Source organism: Tinamus guttatus, unplaced genomic scaffold (assembly GCF_059628265.1).
Source record: "Tinamus guttatus ecotype Peru unplaced genomic scaffold, ASM5962826v1 Tinamus_guttatus_pri_ptg000038l, whole genome shotgun sequence".
NCBI lineage: Eukaryota > Metazoa > Chordata > Aves > Tinamiformes > Tinamidae > Tinamus > Tinamus guttatus.
The window spans coordinates 4,216,351-4,237,805 of NW_028288572.1; the positions used below are offsets into that span (position 1 = coordinate 4,216,351).

At 39.6% G+C, this 21,455-nt stretch overlaps 2 protein-coding genes across 3 annotated transcripts in view; one reads left to right on the forward strand and one right to left on the reverse strand.

Annotated features, from left to right (window-relative positions):
* The window catches only part of TG (thyroglobulin), a 143,574-nt gene that overhangs the window by 36,328 nt on the left and 85,791 nt on the right, over positions 1-21,455 (reverse strand). The window lies entirely within an intron of this gene.
* SLA (Src like adaptor) lies at positions 732-21,227 on the forward strand. Of its 2 annotated transcripts, none has more exons than XM_010212407.2 (8): positions 732-874; positions 5,638-5,731; positions 11,776-11,875; positions 15,352-15,438; positions 16,952-17,055; positions 18,397-18,528; positions 20,165-20,297; positions 20,705-21,227. In XM_010212407.2, the coding sequence occupies exons 2-8, from the start codon at positions 5,671-5,673 to the stop codon at positions 20,922-20,924; spliced, it is 837 nt and encodes a 278-aa protein (XP_010210709.1). In that variant the 5' UTR covers positions 732-874; positions 5,638-5,670; the 3' UTR covers positions 20,925-21,227. The 2 variants fall into 2 exon arrangements, with proteins under 2 accessions (XP_010210709.1, XP_088390945.1); XM_088534819.1 differs by lacking the exon at positions 732-874 and adding an exon at positions 5,277-5,374.

Consider the following 21,455-nt stretch of genomic DNA (forward strand, 5'->3'; position numbering starts at 1 on the left):
TAATCACATAAAGTGACTTACATGATTTTTTCAAAATACATCTTGATCATAAAAAGCCAAGAGAAAACTCCCATAAATCCCTTCAATGTCTATATTTATATCTCCAATGCCATTTTCCTAAATGGCTGTGGCCAGGTTATTTAACAGGCCAGTAGCTTCTTTTCACCATCTCAGTCACTGAGATGAGAGGGATCCCATGGCTATTTTATTGCTTTGCACAATTCTGATGTGAAAACATGCTTCATTCATTCAGGCTTTCTCCCATGTTTCTTCATGGCTGATACTGAACATTTAACACTGAAATATTTGCAAGCAGCTGTGTTTTAAGATACAGAATAAAAAAAAAATAAGTAAACTAGAAGTCCTATTCACACTTAGCATAATTGGAAAAGATTTTTTTTTCCACCTGCCTGAAAAATAAGCAAAATTTCATAAAGCGAAACATTTGGGGACTTAACTTTCCTGGAAAAATAAATAAGAGAGAGAAAATACTTTTTGTGCAACTAACATAACAAGTTGGTTATTTTGCTTTTTTTATTTTTTGCTCATATTCTGCCAAACCAATCTGATGCAAAACGTTTAGAGCTTCCTTGTTTCCTCAGTCCACAGATAAAGTGGCCCAAGCAGTCACTCGCAACAGGAACCTCATCTGTTGCAACCACTTTGAGCCTTCCTTATTTCTCAGAGAGGAAGTGTGTGGCCTGTTTGGCAAATGCTGTTGCACTTGACAGCGTGAACTTCACAACACGCGCACTCGACCGGCTGCTCCTCGACCTGATCAGCCAAACCTTGCTGGCAGCCCGCGAGCTGCATTATGACTACTGCTTCCTCGGAGAAATCCTGCAAGCTGCAATACCATGACTAGCATTTAAAGGTAATCATTACTCTGATACATTTCAGATTATCTGCATACTGGGTCAAATATGCCAGTCCTTGTTTATAGAAATGGGAGTATTGATAGCTACTGAATTCAGGCTTGGTATTTAAAGCAGGTAGGTAAAAAGGCAGAAATAGAAAAGCTTGCCTAGACCTCTCTTTTTTAAGGGTTGGTGCCAAACATAAAAGGGACAAGAAGTCAAGTATTTCTATTGAAAGCTCATGTTGAGAGAGATGCACAGCTTCTTGTGCTGAAGCTACCCTGCAGATTGCTGCAGCCAGGATATGAGCAATGCCACCAACGGCGTGGTGGGCTTTTTGCTCTAGGTGTTAAAAGTTTGCATAATACGGCATTTCTGTGCTGTTTCGTGGTACCTAGATTTTGCATGCCTCTGTGAACTAGCTGACTACAGGATTGCATTGCGTGCACAGATACCAGTGCTTGGAAGCTAAAGGGCTGGATGTTTTGATTAATGAGCAATTCAAGGTAAATTCACAGGGAAAAAAATATGTATAATTTGTGAAAACTGAGTTGCCTTTTTCCCCCAGAAGGGGATGCTTTTAAATTCCAAGCTAAAAAAGACAGCTGCATTACCTGTGAACCTTACTGAGAATTAAATTCTAAGACCTTGCAAATACAGGCGTTAATATCAGGCAAAATGAAATAATGTATGATGCATGAGAGATTTCTGAATTTCATTACCTAGTATTCCCTGCAGAATGTGTTTACTTGGGTTTTTATTTTGGCTTTTTAATTTTTACTTCTATTTTATTTCTATCTACTAATTCTCAATCTAATTTTGAATAAAAATTTGGAAAGGTCCTTCTATAACAATGGAATTTCCTAGGTATGATGCCATTTAAGTGCTCCAGCAGTGCATTTTCTGAAAGAACAGATTCTGCCAGAGGAAACTCTTGCTACATGTTATGTATGTAGGAACGGAAGGTGCAAAGTTGCACCACAGGGTTTCAGGACCCACAATTTAGGTCAGCGAGATTCCAGTCTTGAACAGTGACAGTTGTGACACATTTATAGTTCCCGAAAGCTCTGCCACTGACGAATGCTATGAGGCAGGACAGGGACTGGAGACGTTTTCTCACCTTTCTGTCCGAAGCAAAAAAAAAAAAAAAAATCACTAAAAACAAAGATCACTAAAACCCCCATAGTTGTGCTTTTGCAAATAGCTGCGGCTGCAGCGATCTGCTTTCAAGAAGCATGTGCACAAATGGAAAGGGGAGGGGAAAAAATGCATAGGGTTTGGAGGGCAGAAGACACAGGCCTCGTGGTTAAACTCAGATTTTCACGCCAGTGAAAATTCACTGTGAATTCGCTTGGTTGCGGCTCTTCAACGCAGTGATTCTTCAGACATGAAATAGCAGAGGGCTTGGGATCCCCAAGACAAGGTAAGCCTAGAGTCTCTCATCTCAGTGCTTCACAAAAAATCCTCAGGAAACCGTTTTGTCTTGTTGTGGCACAATTATCTGCTGTACAACAGATGGAGTCAATCTCTACTCATCTCCTAAACTCCGACGATAGCCCTGTCGCCATCGAGAGTAAGAAGCAATGCCTGGAATAGACTCTCCATTTCCAAAAGAATGTCATCTACAAAACTGCTGTTGATTTGCTATACACTTAAGTGTTAAAAAAAAAAATCTGCTCACACATAAGATGCTCTACAGTTTATTCTAAGTCTATTTTGGCAGAATATCTCAAATTCAAGAAAGCCACCATATATTTTGTCATATAATGATACAATGAATTTGTATTCATTTTATTCATTGCTTGCTATACAAGCAAAAGCTACTTGAGCCATAAATTGTACTCTGTACTTAAAAGGCCTATGCATCATAGCTTAGTATCATTAGAAAAACAGTTCTAATTCTTATACCGTTACTCTAAAGCAGTTATATATCATCGATAAGGCGGAACTTTAAAGAGTCTTCTGTCTCCCCCGCAAAACAAAACTTATTTCTGCCATTTCCATCCCATTTTCCATGTCTGGGGGAAGCTCTATGCATCATAACGTTCACCCCATTATTTTTGACTGGACTACATGCTCCTTTACTCTGCCCAAATGCATAATGACAAATATTTTTCATGAGGAAAGTAAGTCTGATGTCTGTCATTTTCCTTTTGATCACTTTGGATAAGTGAATCAAACAGCAGCAGTCAAAATTTTCCATTCCCTTACTTTTTCATTGAAGACTGTTGCCCTGAGTCTAGATAACTTCTTGAGATCTTTGCCACCTTTGAGATTTTATGCCATCACGTGTAATACGACACATTGAACTTAGCATGGAAAATGTTATGAGACACAAAACTGTCACACTAGTGACATCAAAACCCCAAATGGCATTGCTCTGCACTATTGCTATAAGTCATTTATTACAATTTTGTTTTCCATAAATCAGATTTTTCCTGCTTTAAAATAACAGCTCTGAGCCATGCTGCTCTCTCCTTTTGACTTCAGAGGGCCTAATAGGAGGAAAACATCATATAAAGCAACAATTTCCATGGCAGAATTTTGCCTAATTATTTTTGCATGTGCTCTTCAAAAACATTCATGCAAGTAGGTATGTGTTTATTTTCTAGTACTTAACCCTTCTGAACTATACAGCAAGTGGTTTAATGTCAAAGTGTATATAGGGGAGCATTTACTTCACTTATTTTTAAAGCAACATTGCAAGTTTAGACACCTGAATACCATCTAGATAAATGAAAATACCTTACTCAAATGTGCCATCCCTTTAAAAGTCTGCAAGTGAAACACAGGGGTTTCTAATAAATCTTTCCCTCATGTATAACTCAATGTGTCACTTTCCCAAGTGACCTGGGGGTGTTCAAAATTTATACCCACTGTAACCTCAAGAGCAGGAGAAAAACCCTTAACAATGTTAAGAGTTTTTAACACACTTTAACATCACTAGTAAAATGACTCGCTCTCCTGCTGTTGAAGAGCCAGTTCTACCATTAAGGAGCACACAGAGGTGCCACTGACAGCTTGAGTTTGGGCTTTTTTTTTTTCTTCTTCTTCTTCAAATTGGTGCCTGTTCTGTGGAGATCCCTATTGGCCTAAGAATTTTTGCTGGATAATTTGAATATTAGCCTGGAACATCTACAACACCATCTGCAACAGCAATAGCCAAACCATTGGCTATAGCATTCCTATAGCTATACTTCTTGCTGGAATACAACTCAGAAAAATTATTGCAGAAGGGAATATTAGAAACGTACATGTATTTAAATAGAGAATGTTTAGATATATTCTACCAAAACAGACCCTTTCATTTGCAGGTGAATACCTAATTACTTATTTAAATTTTAAATTAACTTGTAGTCTGCTTCTAGTCTCCTTATAATAGACAAAGACAGAATTTTTTGAAAGCTGAATTCTGTCACTTGTCCAAAGGATGCTGGTACAGCTGCACCCTACAGATGTGTCACAAGCTAGTTCCTGAGTACAGATAGTGAAAAAATAATGCACCAATAGAGACTTTCGGATAAAAGCTTTTATGACCAGAACTAGCGAGTATGAAAACTGGATGACTCCAACTGAAGTTAGCACTATTGTTTTCAAGAAAATGCAAGAAAATTAGTGCCAAGAGATGCAATTTTCTCTGTTGAATGTTGGAGATCCTGCTGAGTTTATTGTAAGATGTAGAAAGTATATTGTGTTTCACAGTGAGCTCAGTTCCAACAAACTTACTCTAAAGGACAATTCCGTAAGAGTCTCACTGATTTCAGCAGAACGGCTCGAGTTAGCACACAAATTAGAGCAAGGCGGCCTGACAATGTTAAGTACAGAGTAGCATCCAAGAGACAGTAAGCAGCCTTGAAATCTCAGCTAGAAAAGACCGAGAGATGTAGATTGTAGCTGAGGTCACAGAGTTCTGTAAACACTCACATGAGGCTGCTAGAGTTTCTATTATTGTTTTCCCAAGGCAAATACCAGAAAACTATTTTAAAAAAACATCAGCTATTAGCTAATCGCGTCACAGTTTTGAACAAGTAGGGTTTATTCTCTTCTGCATCTGATAATGCACCACAGCCTGAGCCAGCTTTTACTTGAGAGGGGCTTTGCTTTCTGCTGCCCGACAGCAAAGCTACAAGAAGGGACTTTCTATGCCAATAATCCATGCTTGCCTAGTGCAGCGTTTCTTGCACATCCTCCAAAGCTTTGAGAAAGATGAGATCCTGGAGAAATTAGACCACTGGCTTGATGCAAAAAACGTTCTTTTTAGGCAAGGTGTTGGGTTCTTTCTTACCGCCCACGTTCTCCAAGCTCCCAACTGCATCAGAGGAAAACCACCAAACAACGTTCTTGGTATTCAGCTATAAAACAACACAGTACCCACAGAGCTGAAAAACAGATTTGTCAACCCAACTAATTTCTTTGTAGCCTCAGGACTCCAAATGTTGAGAAGAACATTTTTTTTGTGTATAAAATGACTGTACAGGCAGGGCTTTGCTGTGACTTCCTATTGTGCTGGGGCACTGGTAATGGAAACTTTTACTACATTACGTTCTTCTGAGCAACTTCCCTAGCTGTGGTTTTCTGCTATTCCCCTGATAAAAGCACCAAAAAGTGGTGAGAGTTTAGCAAATATGTAAAACCCGGAATTTGTAAAACTGAATTTGAAGCAAGAGCTTTCAAAAGCAAAACTATATAAAATTGAAGACGTCAAAACTGGGTCATTTTTTACATGTTGGCACAGCAGGTGTTATTCTAAAGTTTAATTTCAATGTCTTCTTTGATTTAGTTCTGAAGAGATTTGACGGAATTAGAGAGAGCTATGGGAAATACTATGAAAACGCCAAGAGCCTCAGCAGAAACAAGGGTGTCGAGCCAAACGGGTAAGCATGTATTTAATTTCTTCCAAGAGAAAAAGATGTTCAAAATATATGGTACATTAATGCATGAATCGTCCTTCATTCATCTGATGTAAAAAAAATGAGAGTGTGACTTTGCTGTGGGAGAAGGAGCGTATCCGTAGACAATGTTTATTTTCAAGCGTATTCTAGCTCTTTTTCCAAGCAGTAATTTAATTAAAAAACAAATGCTAAGACTTGGTAGTACCCCTTGAAAGGCATTTCCTTCTGATTCAGAAAACACTGCCCTATTTTGAAAGCAGAATTATTGTCGTTTGATGTATTTTCATTTAATATTTTATGCAGACTTGTTATTCTATTTTGATTTTGCTCAGTTTTAAGGTTAATGACTTAATGACATTTTGATTCCAACAATCCTGAGGTTCATTGTTGGACGCTTGCAATTAGACCAATATGCAGCCAACTTTCCGCGTTACTAGAGTTATCAGTAAACGTTATATAAGACAACATCCTTCACAACTCACACTAACAAAAGAGGATCTAACACATCTGTCGTCCTATGTACGCACACATGAGAAAATCAGCTTGCAAGACCTCCATAGTCTGGTAGAGATCATGCATCTGAGTGGGAAGGGGAAAAAAAACATCATTGACCTCCTACTCCAAACAGCAGATGCGTAGGTGGAGAGTAAGCACAGCCACAGCTCCTGTGTTGAAATATGATGGTCTACTCATGAAGGGCAGCACTAAATGACTCCTCTAAGGTGCAAAATTGAATTTTTGAGGGGTTGGGCAGAAGGGGAGAGATATTAATCAAAATGTTGGATTTTTCCATAATAGCTAGTACAGTTGCTCTCTTTTTAAGAGGATAAGAGAACAGTTTAGTTCACTAGTGCTGGAAGGAAATCCAGCCCCACTTCTAGCATTGCCAAAGACGGTCCTACAGCCCTAGGTCCTAATAAAACATGGATTCAACATTGCTAATGGCTGGTTGAAGGCATAATGCAAACTGAGCATTTATTTGTTTGCAAGAAATGTGCCTATGCTGATTTTGCCAGAAACGCCATCTCAAATATTGCAGTCATCAAAACAGCAGGACGCTTCTGCTCAAAGTGGGACCTTACGAGAGCTGCCAGGGCCACGCACTGAATGGCGCGGAGCTCACGCTGATACTAAAAGGCAGCATTTAGTAGGCTTAAAATCAACAGCATCCCTTGCAAGGACATAAATAGAACACATGCCTAAAAGATACCTCAGGAAAGGCTGATACCACAGAGATCTCAATGGTAGATTAGCTACATGGGATTTTCAGGTTCAATCCACGCATCTAGCACTTTCAGTGAGATGCTCTGTTGCATCCTGCTTGACATCCACTTGCCATTCCAGAAGGGAACAAGGCTTCCCATAAACCAGCAGCTCTGGCCTAGGTATTCTTGACAACTAAAACTGTCCTGGATACGTATGTCCAAGCACCTGAAGGCAGATTTACATGCTTACATAGCTCTTTTGTGTTTACTGCTTAGTCCACCAGCATCTCCCATAATGGTTTAACCACTGCTTAATTAAATTCAGGAATCCAAGCATCAATTTTGTCATTCAAATCCGAGGAAAACAGGTATCTGAAAAGGAACACAGTACTGAAAGCATGTATTGGGGTTAATCGAATGAGTTTGATTCCATTTTGAGCAGATCAAACTCCAAGTCACATTGCCAAACACTGAAAGATTTCCCCAAACCCAGGAAAAGGCACGTTAACTGTAAGTCAGATGGAAGAACCAATCCATCGACTATAGCATTCCAGATAAGTACGGGGAAAAGTAGGCTAAAGATAGAAAGGCAAAAAATGAAGACACATAAGGAAAGGAGAATAGTACACATAAGGAAGGAGATAAGTACATTTTGCATGCAAGATCTGCAGTACAAATGTATTTAATTGTTGGATCCTGATAAGGGTTTGTGCTACACCAAATACCCAGCCTTGTGCTTTTCCTTAGCTCTAGCGCACCAGGCTTAGGCCTTGACCAAGCCTTGACCAGGCCCTTGAACAGGGCCTTGAACAGGGCACGAGCTTCGTTTCCGTGGGACATATTAGGACTCCCGATATGAGTGCACTGCACGGGCATCCCTGGCCTCACTGGGGTTATAGCAGAGTAGCTGCCGAAGCAAAAGTTTATCGGGAGTCACAAACCCTCCCACTGCTCTCTCCTCCCTTGGGACCCTGAATCAGTTCAATCCTTACCGAGCTGCGCACGGCTGCACCTGCGCCGTGCTCAGTGCCCAAAGCAACAGCGTGAGGTCTAATTTGGGCACATCGAGGTTACGCTGCAGCCACACCTTGCGGCTGCGGCACAGGCACCCTCCCAGCTGTGTGCCCTCCTTTTCCTCCCCGGGACATGTCATGCAAGAAATCAAAAGTGCTTTTGCTAGAAAATAGAGCTGGGGCGGTGCAGGGAGCAGAGCTCTGGGCCGGCGGCTCGTTCCCATCCCAGACTGGGTCCATGGCAGGGCACAGGCTGTTCCTGGAGAGCAAAGTGCAGCCCCAGCTGGACTGGGGTGCTCTGCACCATCTCCAGCAGTGCTTCAGCTCCTAATGAGTCATTTGAAGAATACTATGTTCAGTCTTGCACCTTGCAAGGTATCAGGATGTGGGTACCTGAAACTAGCCTGAATTTCAAGCTCAGCTTTTACTCCTAAAAAAAAAAAAAAAAAAAAAAAAGCTCTGATTCAGTGGAAATAACCCTACTTAGCTTTTTCCATATAACTTTTGAGCTGTTCCATTTTAGAGGTAACCTACACATTCAAGTTGCAGAGGAAAGGCTGTGCTAAGAGTATTTCAGACTTTTTTTTAAAAAAAAAAAAAAGACAAAAAATCCTACTTAAACATGTAGGGACTGCTCATTAGATCATATCTATCAGCTCACTGAGTGATGTGGAGAAAGAGGGTAACTGGTTTAGTCCCCGTTTTGAAACTTCAGTATCTGAAAGGAAACAGTCTGAGTTTTGCAAGATGTTGTAGAGTGTAGAGGGTTTTTTTTTACATGACCAAAAAAAGACCTGGTGAGGTTTCATTTAAATGCCAGTTAAAATGAGGTCTTGTTATTTGTGAAGTGGGAGGGTTGAAAGGCCGGGGTGGTACAAAAGCCTTTTACTTTCTCTCTAAGTACAGACACTTTCAGAGGTAACCTTTGCCTGGATGTGGCAGCCAACATTACAATTAACTATCTCCTTTGAAGAACTATAAATTAAGAAAAAAAGAAAGAAAGAAAATAAAAGATGAACGTTAAAGTAAACTATGGATCCTCCTAAAGGGATATCCCATCCCATGCATAACAAAATGCAAACCACCATGTAAAATGTAAGGCAAGGAAGGAGGGCAGAAAAGCATTTGTTTTCCACTCTCTCTGTATGGAAACTTTTTTTTTTTTTTAATATATATAACAGTGTAAATTTAGAAAAAAAATAATTAAGCTAAATCTATATAAAAAATCGTATTACAGGCTGCTCTCTAACAGTTTGCAATGATATTTTAGGGAATGGCATTTTATCTTTACTCTGCAGGTCTTTCCTGCAGTGTACTTGCTGATATTAATCTCTTGTAGTCCCAGGAAAAGATTTGACTTTGTAGAAAATAATTCAGCACCAATACTTAGGTCTAGAGGTAGCCTTTGGTACTACACAGAGAGAGATGTTTCTGGATTTTTAGTGCATAACAGGAAAGCAATCAAAAGACATATTCAACATGATTTCTTCAATCTGGTTGAACTAATTATATCATAGGTTACAGTAGACTAATCACGTCAGTTGACTGATTAATATGTAGGTACTGAGTAAGTCCTGCTTAACTGAGTGATGCTAAATAAGTGAGAAAAAGCTGATAAGGCTGATACTAAACCCATATCAACAAACTAACCCACGTCAGCTCCAGACTCCACATCTGTGCGTCCATAAGGATGGCTGCTGCCTGTACTGCAGGGCCAGCTCTGTGAGCAAGGTTAGCAAACTAAATGCATGCACAGTCATTTTGAATATAATCATGTAAAGTCACCCACTGCATTGCTTACTTCCACCCTCTATAGCCCAACAACAAACCACTACCCCAAATTAACACAGGAAATTAGCTTTTTCCTTATTGTTTAGATGATCTCTAGAGGCCACTTCCAACCTTAAGGATTCTCTGACTCTATGACTGTTATCATCATGACTGCTGTAAGGATAACTACACGTGCTCTCCTCCTCTTGCCAATATTTCTTTCCTGCATGCTTGCATGTTTTGTATCACAAAAACATAATTATCAATCACTCAGTGTGTATTATTTGCCAGGCCATGAGACACTGAGGCTGAACACACACCCCATCTCAGCCTTCATTCTGGATGGCATTTCTAGGTTCCACTAAAGACTATCTGAAGAGGAACAAACACCCTAATAAGATAAGGATATGTATCTATCTGTGTGGGTAATCCCAAGGTCATTTCTATTTTTGCACACGTTTAGCTGCACTGAGTGGACAGATATGGAGAGGTGACAACCACCACAAAGGCTCTGGTGTATGGTGTGACTAGCAAGGGGCTTGTGCTGTTCCTGCTTGTGGTATGGGGGAAACACTGTCCCCCACCTTGTGCTCGTAGATGACAGCACCACATGTAGAGGATTGGGTTCCACTTCCAGCAAGAAATTTAGACATTTTACAATCTTTCTTGCTAGAATTTTTCTTGCCAAAGAGCTCATAACACCCAGTGTTGGATGTTGTGAACCTCCTGCGTGTCAGCATTTCCTGCAGACTCACAGCAAATGAGAAACTCTTGAATGCTTTGTAGTTCCCATATTGTCCAGAGTGGTGGTCAGTATGGGGCCTATGAAGTGTTCAAGCACCTCCACCCCTCAGGAAGCCACCTAAGTAGTAATGTGTCGTATGCAAGCCCCCAAAAGGACTCTACCCTCAGGTCCTCGCTGAGGGCTGCAGATAGCTCCACACCACGCGGACCTCAGGCTCCCTGCAAGCTACATTCTTCTATATGAGGACATACCCAAAACCTCGAGAGGTCTGCAATTAAAGAGATAACGAGCACAGATATTCAGCAGCACGTACTCTGTGCATTAATCTGCCCACATGCCCATGAGCAGGATTCAGGGCCTCATCTCAAAGCAAACAGAGCAAATTTTGGACAGGTACTAACACTTTAAAGGAGTTCATTGGCTTATTGGCTATTCTTCAGTCATACACATTTTCTGCAGGAATTATGGTCTTTGAGTAAAGATATTGAATTATGAATCCCACCCATAAGTATGGCTTCCCTAGGCCCCACCAGTGATATTTAACTTGATCAGCAAAAGTATTTGTCAGCAAAAATATTTGTCAGAATTCTAACTAAAAATTTAATTTCCATTTGATTCTCAACCAATCTGTAATGCCTCCCTCGAAATTGCAGTTGAGTAAAAATTCATTTTACTTTTCTTCTGGAAGTGAAGATGAGATGCATCATATGGCATTTCTGAGGCTGTTTCCATATAAGTGCAGAGAGCAAAATTCACTGGCTCACTGTTCATTAAGCTTATTTGCAAAACTGATTGAAAATGGGCAATAACCAGCATCTCTGTCTCATTGCCCTTAATCTAAACAACTTTAATATCCTTGAATCCTTCCATTGTTTAACATCACTGATATTTTTCAACACACAACCTTCCTTTTCTTAATGCAATGCATCAACACTGTTCAAAATTGTTTCTGAAGACATTTGAACAACAGTATCAGACTGCATTACTTCCTAATAATATGGATACTTACTAATTTTGCTAGTTTCAGATTGATTTTTTTTACATATGACAATTACTAGAAAAGAAATGCAACATTATTTATTTCCAATTAATCAAAAGCTTTTTTTTTTTTTTTTTTTTACTTTCTTATCTTTACCGTATTCTTACAAATCTATAGGTATTTGAGGTTTACAGACTGACATTCTAGAGTGGTGTTTTTCACATATGACCTACTATATAAAATATAACTAACAAAACCAAAAATATCTACTTTAGAACCGTATCACTTTTAATTTCTTTTTCTGTCTTTAACAGGTCAGGAGAGTGATTTCCTTGCTGTCCTCTATGATTATCCTTCAGCAGACATAAGCCAACCTATATTTCATGTAGGGGAAAAACTACGTGTGCTATCAGAGTAAGTTGATCCAATTTTTAAATTAAATTAACTGATATGAAACTATGTTTCATGCATCTGGCACCAGCTAAATGCTGTGAATTTCATTTCTCTTGAGCAAAGTGCTTCTTTTCGGTCTTCAAACTCTCCATGAGAGTTGAAGGCATGAATGCTTGAGCAATGAGATGGTCCAGGTATAAAAGTCAATGACAGGTTCCTAAAGCCTTCCTATACCCTGTGGAGAGTGTCCAAATAGTTTTTGAATATCTCAAATTATGAAGTCTGTAGCAGCATGTATAAGAAAACTTGCGTTTTATAGAGATTTTTAAGTATTTAAGCAAAATGAACCGAGTTTGGAGTCATCAGGGAAAGATATTTAGCCAAGATGTAAAAATCCCAAGATCTTAAGGGTCTGAGATTGCAGATTCTTCTTGGATTTTGGTTTCCCCTGACATGGTTTTAGAAGGTAGATTCAAATTCTACTGAATATTAAGATTCAAAACAGAATTCCAAAAAGTGTTTTAAAATGGATTTTAAGAAAGTATCCCCCAATTGTAGTGGAAAAGAGAGAGAACAAAAATAGTCCAAGTCAAATAGAAAATGATTCTGGGTTCCCCTGCAGTTGGTGTGTGTGTGCACATGCGTGTGCACATGCATATCTCTTTCTCTCTCATCCTTTCTCCTGAACAACTCTTGTTATCAGCTTTTTAAAACATCTTCCTAATTAAAAAGAGATTTTTATGAGACCCAGAGGGACGTAGTCTTAGGAGTATGAGTTCAGCCTGACCATAAGCGTGATGCAAATACGCCCACGTTCAAGAACAAGCACGCTCTTTAAAAATTGAAGACAGCAGCCCTGGTATTTTTCTGTGCACCGCTTGTAGCAGTGCACAGTCAAACCCATGGGCACTGTTTGCAGAGCTTAAACAGAAAGTTTCACTTTTGCAGTTTTGGTAGACCAGATGGACTCAGGAGGAAGGGGAGGCCAGTCACATAGTAGAGAAACACATTTAGGGTTTTTAAATTTACAGGAAACTTATCTAACCAGGCAAGTCTCAGAGCTTCAAATGACTGGAGGACAGGAGAACTCAAGAGAAGCATCATAGATGCTTGATGAATTCTCAGGCTCTTCTCAAGGCCTCTATGATCCAGTAGAACCATTGCCACAACAAGGTGCTGGGTTATATGGACCAGATCTGATCTGGAACGACTGCACATTCTGCTGACGGTGTCCTCACTGCCTCCCTAAACCTACAGATCACAAGACTTGCATGGCCACTAACTGAACTTTTTGCTGATGGAGAGCTTCCCTAAATCAGGGGAATTCTTCACCAGTAATATCCAGATATTTAAACCACGTCACAGTTTGCATAACGCATAAGACATTGCACAATAATTGCCTTAGCATGGAAACTCCAGCTCGAAGACTCTCTCCTAATCTTCACCAGTAAAGAGACTTCAAAAAATACAGAAGTACATATACCTGGAAGATATCAGTGCAAATTAAATGCATTGTATGCCATATGCATACTATAGAGTATGATCTACTGGACATATAATTTATTCTGAAAAAACTAGATTCTTGCAGCAGCAGCAGTTTTTACCATGTTTGTCTGTTGTGCAACATCAAGCATTTCTCCCAATAGTAAAGGAGAGCCAAAGAAAACCTTAATGGAACTTTCCTGCTGTGGATCAGCAAAGACACTCCAATTCCTTAGGCTTGTCCTAAATGAACAGCCTGTTCTCCCCTGCTGGGGTATGCATTAAAGATAACAGGAGTTTCTTTTTGCATAAAAGACTCCCCTACCCCACACAAACTGTAGGTATAAAGTTCTTGAGTCACTGAAGGAAGCAAAGTGTAGTGGATCAAAAGAACAGCCTAGCAGGTATGATTAGAGCACAAGTGGCTGGAAAGTACCATGGAGAGTCCGGGATTAGTCTTCTACCTCAGCCATATGTTTGTAGTGAATTTCAGTTTTCAGGGAATTCGTCTCTCATACACTCTCTTACAAGCTTAAGGAATTGGTGACAACCACATCCACAAATAATGCCAGCAACATACTATGTGGAGTGTATATTGAAAATGCAACTATTCCCAAATAGTTTTGACTGCTGCATGTTGGCAGAATTAGGTAAGCGCTCTTGTTCCAGTTCCTCAACCTCCACCTCTGTTCACCATATTCACAATATGTTCACAGTATGTTCACCACATGAGGAACAACTGGATCTAACTGGAACTACTTGGGGGTACCCTAAATGACCCCCCTTAGCCTACATGTTTCTGTGGCTCCTAGCCCTGAATGGATGTGCTGGTTTTGTCTTTTCTAGTCAGCATGGGATTTTTTCAGGGTTAGAAATAATACATTTTGAAGGGAGGGAGGAAGCTTTTTATTTTTTTTTCCATAGAGTCTTTGGTTCTGAGGTAGTAATGGGGAGGAAAAAAAAAAAAAGCAACTTCCTATAGATCACTTCACTTTAGCTGGAAGCCCACAGATCAAATCTGTGGCACCCTGACATTTCCAGCTCCAAAGTGCTGAGATTGTTTTTCCCTCAGCACATGCATTCTGGACCATGAGTCCAGCTGCTATAACTCTGGTAGTATAATTTAAATGTTTTAAATGGAATTTAGCTGTTTTGACATACTCTGAGAACCTGGTCTGCAGTCTGGGGATTATCTGGGAGCGTTTATATGAATGTTCTTTCTGTGAAGCTTCAAACACAAGACACTGTTATTTGGATTCAAACCCTTAAAGGAAGATGTGCAGAAAACCCATCAGTCATTGTAGTTCTGCACTGCCATAACCCTTACCATTAATCACTTAATGTTTTGTGGCTTCCCTGTGAAAATTCTTAATCCCATGGTCTTCCAAGACACTCAGAAGCTAAATCCAATACTCAATATTCCAGTTAAAACCCAAGACCTATCAAGGAAGAAGCCTACAGGTCTAACCACCTCCTTTCAGCTACGGGGCCTTCTCTTTTACATTGCAGTCTGCTCAGCAGCTCATGGAAGATGATGGAAAGAGCACCCGATGAATCGGTTCCATCAGACTGAAAATACATTCCCAGGCAGACAGCGTTCATTTTCTGAGTGTCTCTGCCCTGACGTTACAGGCGTCACGGCAGTGCCGTCTAGACGCCGCACGCTGAGCCGGCTTGGACGCCGGCTGTAGTCGAGCTGTGGGAGGACCAAGCACAGCATGGTTTAACCACTGCAGTATTTACCCTTCCTCTTTTAACTGCAGGCAGATATTTGACTACTTGTGCCATTTAAATGGAACAAACATAGCTTATTTCTATGTCCAAATTTAATCCCAGTGTAAGTTTAGGGAAGAAACTTTGCTAAACAAAACAAACTTGGGGTCATCTCCAAGCAGTCAGATTCAAGAACACACACAGAAGGTTACAGGCTAACCTGTATGTCTTAACTCGTTCCTAAGAGCAGGGAAAGCTCTGAAACCACATATTTCAATATCAATTTTCTTGCTTTCTCACAGTGAAGGAGGCTGGTGGAGAGTCCATTCCCTCACAACAGGGCGAGAAAATTATATTCCAGGAAAATATGTAGCAAAGGTTTACCACGGGTAAGTGCATGCTTCCTACAGCCTTTTAGCACAATGTACATATACAGCCCTAGTTAGAGTTATTCAGTCTCATAATCAAGAACTGATAATAGTAACCAGAAGTTGGTAACAGCCTATAATTATCCACATCTCAGTCCCTTTGAAATATGACAATACCAAATCCACATCTAAAGCTGAAAAGATATTCTCTTGCTCACACACACACACACACCACTTTGAAAGGGAAAATGCTAGTTTTAAATACCTAGCCAAAAAAAGGCTCTAGTGTTGTGTAAAATATTTAAAATACTTTTGCGCCTTGGGCTGATCTCTAGTTTCAAAACACCAATAAAGAGAATCTATTTACAAGGAGTTTTTTAGGAGTATTTTTTATAAAAATAAAAATTAGAGCCATTTTTTTAATTGAGAAAAGACCAAATAGAATAAAATGTAAATTCTCACACTAGAAAAGCTGAGGAAGGTTGAAAGGGTTATTTTTGGCTTGGACACCAGTCAGGAAAAAACATTAAAGTACATATTTAAAACTCTTCTGGAAAAGGTTTTAATACCTGTTTAATTTAAAGCATATTTTAATATGCTGTTACATCCACCTGCAACAGAGATGCTTCCCCAAATATGGGGCACAGAAAAAAAGTTACTGTAAATTTTTCCTAAGACTCATCCTTAACTACTTTGTGGATAATAAACTGGATCAAAACCACAAGAACAACTTGATTTTAAAGTGCCAGTGACTCCAACATCAGCACAGCAAACTCAGTTACATCATTACTCAGTAGCTGGGCCAAAATACAGCAATGTACCAAGTAATGAAGAAAATCAATGAGAGCAATTCTACCTTATCTCATAACTATCTTAAAAGTCTACACTTTGGCCTAGAAAAGCAGAATAACTGTATTTCAAGTCTGGGTTAATAAAAGTGCTTAACATGCCAAAAAGCCAAGATACTTAATTTCAAAGACTATATTTCACAATAGCAGACTTTCAGTATGCCTGGACCATAACAACACCCGAAATGTGCAGAGATGCTTTAACCGACTCCTAGATGCTCTCATACTGAGTTGATGCCCTCAAATTATCAGCTTCTGGGACTCTAACTAGTATCTTGAGGCTGTATCACATCAATCCAGAAAAAGCAGATCTCTAGGGGCTAGCTAGGTCTAGGTCTTTAATGCCCTAGACATGCCATCCCTATGTCACACAGAGGTGTCCCTTACATCTCAAATCAAGACAGCTTGAAAAGTCTCATCTCCCCTAATAAGTCTAAATCTTATTCACTCTCTTCCTCCTCTTAACTTCAAAAAAGTTAATGAAAATCCAAACATGAAAAGAAGAGCATGTTTTTCTCCACAAACTGAGGAAACATGCTTGGAAATAGTTGAGAGAATAACTACAGAAAGCCACAGTGTTATTTTTGCAGTCACTTTCCTGGCTAGTGCTGCACTTTTGGGACCACATGCAGTTTTTTGTTTCTGTGGTGTCCAAATTTCAGATTTTGTTTTTTCCTGCTTCACAGCTGGTTATTTGAAGGGCTGGGGAGAGAAAAAGCAGAGGAACTTCTACAGCTTCCCAACACCAAGGTCGGCTCCTTCATGATCAGAGAGAGTGAAACTAGGAAAGGTGAGAAAAATATGATTTTCTGCCTTCTCAATCTCAGGCATTAACACTTTCGCAACTCATAATTCTCCCCCATCCCACTTGATGTGCATCAGTTCAGAAACATGCAACATATGTAGCGAGATGTCAAAATCGCCCCGTGCAGTGTGCTGGTCTTCGTCTGTCACCCACACTACAAGTGGTGCTGGAAACAAGGTTAGTGATGGCCATGGAAAGTTCCACAGCACAAACAAGACCCACTTGTTTAAACATTGTTATTTACTCTGGTCACATGCAAAAGCTTATTCAGCAGCGGAGGCTTTTCAAATGGTAGAAGAGTCGCAGTTTTGCCTCCATCAACAAATGATTGGCTGAAGAGGTATAAAACACACAAAGAAACACTGGGGGTGGCTGATGAGTGCATTTCCCATGCAAGCAGTTGGTTCTTATATTTATTTTTCAAAAATATGTTGCATTTAGAGTTTCCTTTTTGACTATTTTTCCCACCATTTTTCTACTGGATTGGTCTAACAAATCAGTTTGCCCCCTGCCTAGAAACACAAATACTGACATTTATTCTGCCAATATATCAAAACATTTCAGCCCAAGCCAAAACTATTCTGATTTAATTATGTTGCTACGTGGGAGTTGTACTGTTCACATTTCACACTTTCATTCTCGTCAGCAGGCCAGCCTGCCTGGTCAGGGTGCATCTCCCATTGCACATTACAATACCTTTCCTTTTACTTTCGAAGCACCATAATACATCCTAATGTCACAGTATTGCAATTAGAAGGGAACCTTCAATCATCTCGGCCAACCTCTTGCACAACACGAGCCAAAAAGTAACAAACACCTCTATAACTTCAAAAAAATATAGACTCAATGCTCAAACTTTACCAATGATGCATAATTGTTTTAGAAAAGCGAGGAAACAGGAAATCCAAGCTGCCAGCTCCTACCAGAATTGCAGTATCAGGTATCTGCTACTGCATTGTCAGGAATTGATTAAGTGAGACTCCTGCAGATGAGTCTGAACCCCCACTTCAGAGGAAAGCAAACAACTTCTGTTAAGGCCTAAGTCCCTTACAAACTTTCAAAAAAAGTTCCACCTTAGAAAGAATAAAGGAATAGGTATCAAAAAATTAAAATACATAAATAAATGTATAAAATCAGTTTCCTAGGCCCTGACCCTGGACTCTTGGATACTTGAGGTGTATAAATTAGGATGGCCACTCAGTTTGTTCAGATATTTCCAGAGTCTTTTGGAACGTGGGACCACACCTTAAAGATACACTGGGTTTGGCCACTCTTATCTAGAATTAGATAGATATTTGATGCAACTTAGCTGTCCTGTTTCTGCAGGGTTGTATTCGCTGTCAGTACGGCACAGCCAAGTGAAACATTACAGGATCTTCCGCCTTCCAAATAACTGGTATTACATCTCTCCACGACAAACCTTTCAGTGCCTTGAAGACCTCGTGAATCACTACTCAGGTAAAAGCAGTTGCAACTGCGGAAAACAGATATTTTCCAAAAGCAACCGTAAAACTGTATTTCAAAGGTCCAGAACACAAATTATCGACTATACCGGAGACTTTCAACTACTACCACAGAACAAGTAATGAAAATAACTTACATTTTATTTCTTTGACTTAATTTTTGATCCTAATCACAAATATTGTACCCCAATGCTACAACTGAAATCAACTGGAAAACTCAGCTAAAGACAGATAGGCTATGCTGATGTTGCATATCATATTGCATGTCCCAATGGCCTCATTATTAGACCTGTTCCCTAGTACTATTTTGACCTAAACCAAGTGGCACTGTCCTAGACAGTGTTCAAGGAGATTTCGGACGCTACCACAGGTGAGAGGCATCCAGTCCCCCTCTTAGAGCTATGACACATAAATTCAAGTTGTGCTTCTAGACTTCAGGACCAAAGTTCAGTTCTTACTTTGTTTACCAGTATAGATATATTTGCCATTTGTTTACCCTCCAGGCAGATAGATAGCAGCATGACATGGAAAACCAGACTCTGCAACCATGAGTAGTCCCCTGAGGGGACCATTATGTCACATAACCATATCTGCAGCAGATAATTCTTAGACATTTTGTTAGTTTATTCCTTATTACTTTTCAGTCAATGAGGCTGGATTTTATCAGCAGAATTTAGCTCACAGCTGACAGCTCGAAATTAGATTTAAATGTAATTTATACTGATATGCTGTCCAGTGGGCGACACCTGTTTTAGTGACAATATTTCATTTTAATGGAAATATAATCTCTGTAAAATGCCTTGGCAAACACCACAAATAAGTGACTGCCATGAAAGTGAGTCAAGTTTATCATGAAATAGGAGGGAGGACTGCAATAAGCTTATTGCAAAAGAGTTACAAGATAATAATGTGTCCTGCACTTTAAATAGTAATGCGTACTCTGTAGCTGAAAAAGTGTAAAGTCAACATATTTGCACATTAAACTAGTAAATGAATTAGCCTGTGAGGCAAGGAGCATATTAATATTAACAACATTTTCATTCGAATGTTGTCAATGGAAGAGCAGATGTAATAAGATTCAGTTCTCCTCCTGCCCCCACCATGGGACGATGCAGAATTTCACATTATATTAAGTCTAAAACATGTATAAAAAAACAGGTATAAAACACCAGCTTTCCACAATGACATCCTCTATTTGTCTAGTAGAATATATGCACTGTAAAAGTGGCGGAAAAATAGATGCACATACAGTCCATTCTTGAATGGTTGCATCCTGCATCTATTTTGTACTCCGTCTGCATGGCTGAGAAAATGGAAAGAAAAAGCAGAAGTCACTAAGGACTCAGGAAAGTTGGGTTTAAGTCCATCACAAACTTCCTCCTAGACTTGAGGCAAGTCTTTCAATCTCTCTGTGTCTCAGTTCCTCACTTGTACTGTGGAAAATACAACTTATTTAATTAAAGGGTAAAGGAGTGTGGAAAGGAAAAAGTTGATCCTACGTCCTAATGTCCCAGTTGAGGACACTCTTTTTATTGACTATGTCTGTGTTTATTAGCACATAATGCGGGAAGAAAAACGATGGATAATGATGGGTAAGGATTGACTTTCTGTGTGGTTATTTCCCTGTTCAGAAGTTGCTGATGGTCTCTGCTGTGTCCTTACAACACCTTGTCTCACCCAGTGCACTAACAACCATGGTATTATGAGCCAAGTTCCTCCGGTGGTGATGCGGAACAAAAACTTCAACTGGAGAAGCATACACAGGTACCACCATCAAAAACAACTTCTTTTCTTTTGCTTTTCTACATCAGCCTCTTATATTCTTGCACTTACAGGAGAAACAGCCATCTGCTTCTCCAAGCAGTTTTAATTGCTTTAAGACCAGTTTTAAAGCTAAGTCTAAACTTCAAAGCTGCTGATACCATTTTAAGCACAAAAATTAGGGTGTCCAGCTTGCTAGTGAACTGAAAATCTCAGTGGTCCAACTTTGAAAGAAGTAAGAATGCTAAGCCAGGATTTTTATATACATACATATATATATATATATATACACACATACAGATATATACATATATATATATAACAAAATTAATCTTGTTCTATTTAATAACTGCTAACAACAGGCTCAGGTTAAGCAATTGAAACATTAAGCAAGCTTTGTTTTTTTAAAGGCTGGAGATGACTGAAGATACTGAAAGCACATTGTCAGCAATAGATGATTCCTGTCTCAGCTACGGCCTAAGGGAGAGTATCGCTTCCTATCTTTCCTTAGCTGGGGATGACAACTCTTCTTTTGCAAGTGCCAGAAAGAAGAAAACCCAATCTCTTATATACACAGGAAGCAAACGTAAGAGTACCCTTCACTTGTCACCTACATACTATGAAGACTGAACCCAAAATGATCTGGAAAAAAAAAAAAAAAGTACTGAAGGGTTAGAAAACAACCCAGAGCATCCTTTGGTCCTGCAGTCCTTTGACAGCTGAGAGACACAAGCACCAGCTGAAGACCAAATGCTGGCTATGCTTCTGCATTTCCTCTTCTGAATGTTGACTAGAGACTTTTTATAGGATCTGCTGCAGCATAGGCTGGGAACATGCCCAGTGCACCTGAAATTCCTGCTCACAAGATGAACAGAGAGAGACTCTTAGAAAAGAGCAAATAAGGAGGAGACTTTTTGGTAAGGATGATGTCCACCACTTTACACAGAAAACTTTGTTGGGAAGGACTAGCTAGAACTTAAGATCTTAAATTAAGTCTTGTTCTGATAGTGCTGAAATGCACTTGCCACACTAAGTGAAATGTCATCATGTGAGAATGGATTCATGAAATATGGATTCATTTTCTGATGCAAAATCAGAAGTCCTTGATAATATCCTCCATATCTAATATCTGGCATCTAAGCAAGATCTCATGATATGAAG

What these genes read in the sequence shown, in the direction of transcription:
- SLA (XM_010212407.2), top strand. Translation starts at nt 5,671, where the DNA reads ATGGGAAATACTATGAAAACGCCAAGAGCCTCAGCAGAAACAAGGGTG. An exon ending in CCTCGTGAATCACTACTCAG is followed by an intron (nt 18,529 to 20,164) that starts GTAAAAGCAGTT and finishes TTCCCTGTTCAG; the next exon opens with AAGTTGCTGATGGTCTCTGC. An exon ending in AACTGGAGAAGCATACACAG is followed by an intron (nt 20,298 to 20,704) that starts GTACCACCATCA and finishes GTTTTTTTAAAG; the next exon opens with GCTGGAGATGACTGAAGATA.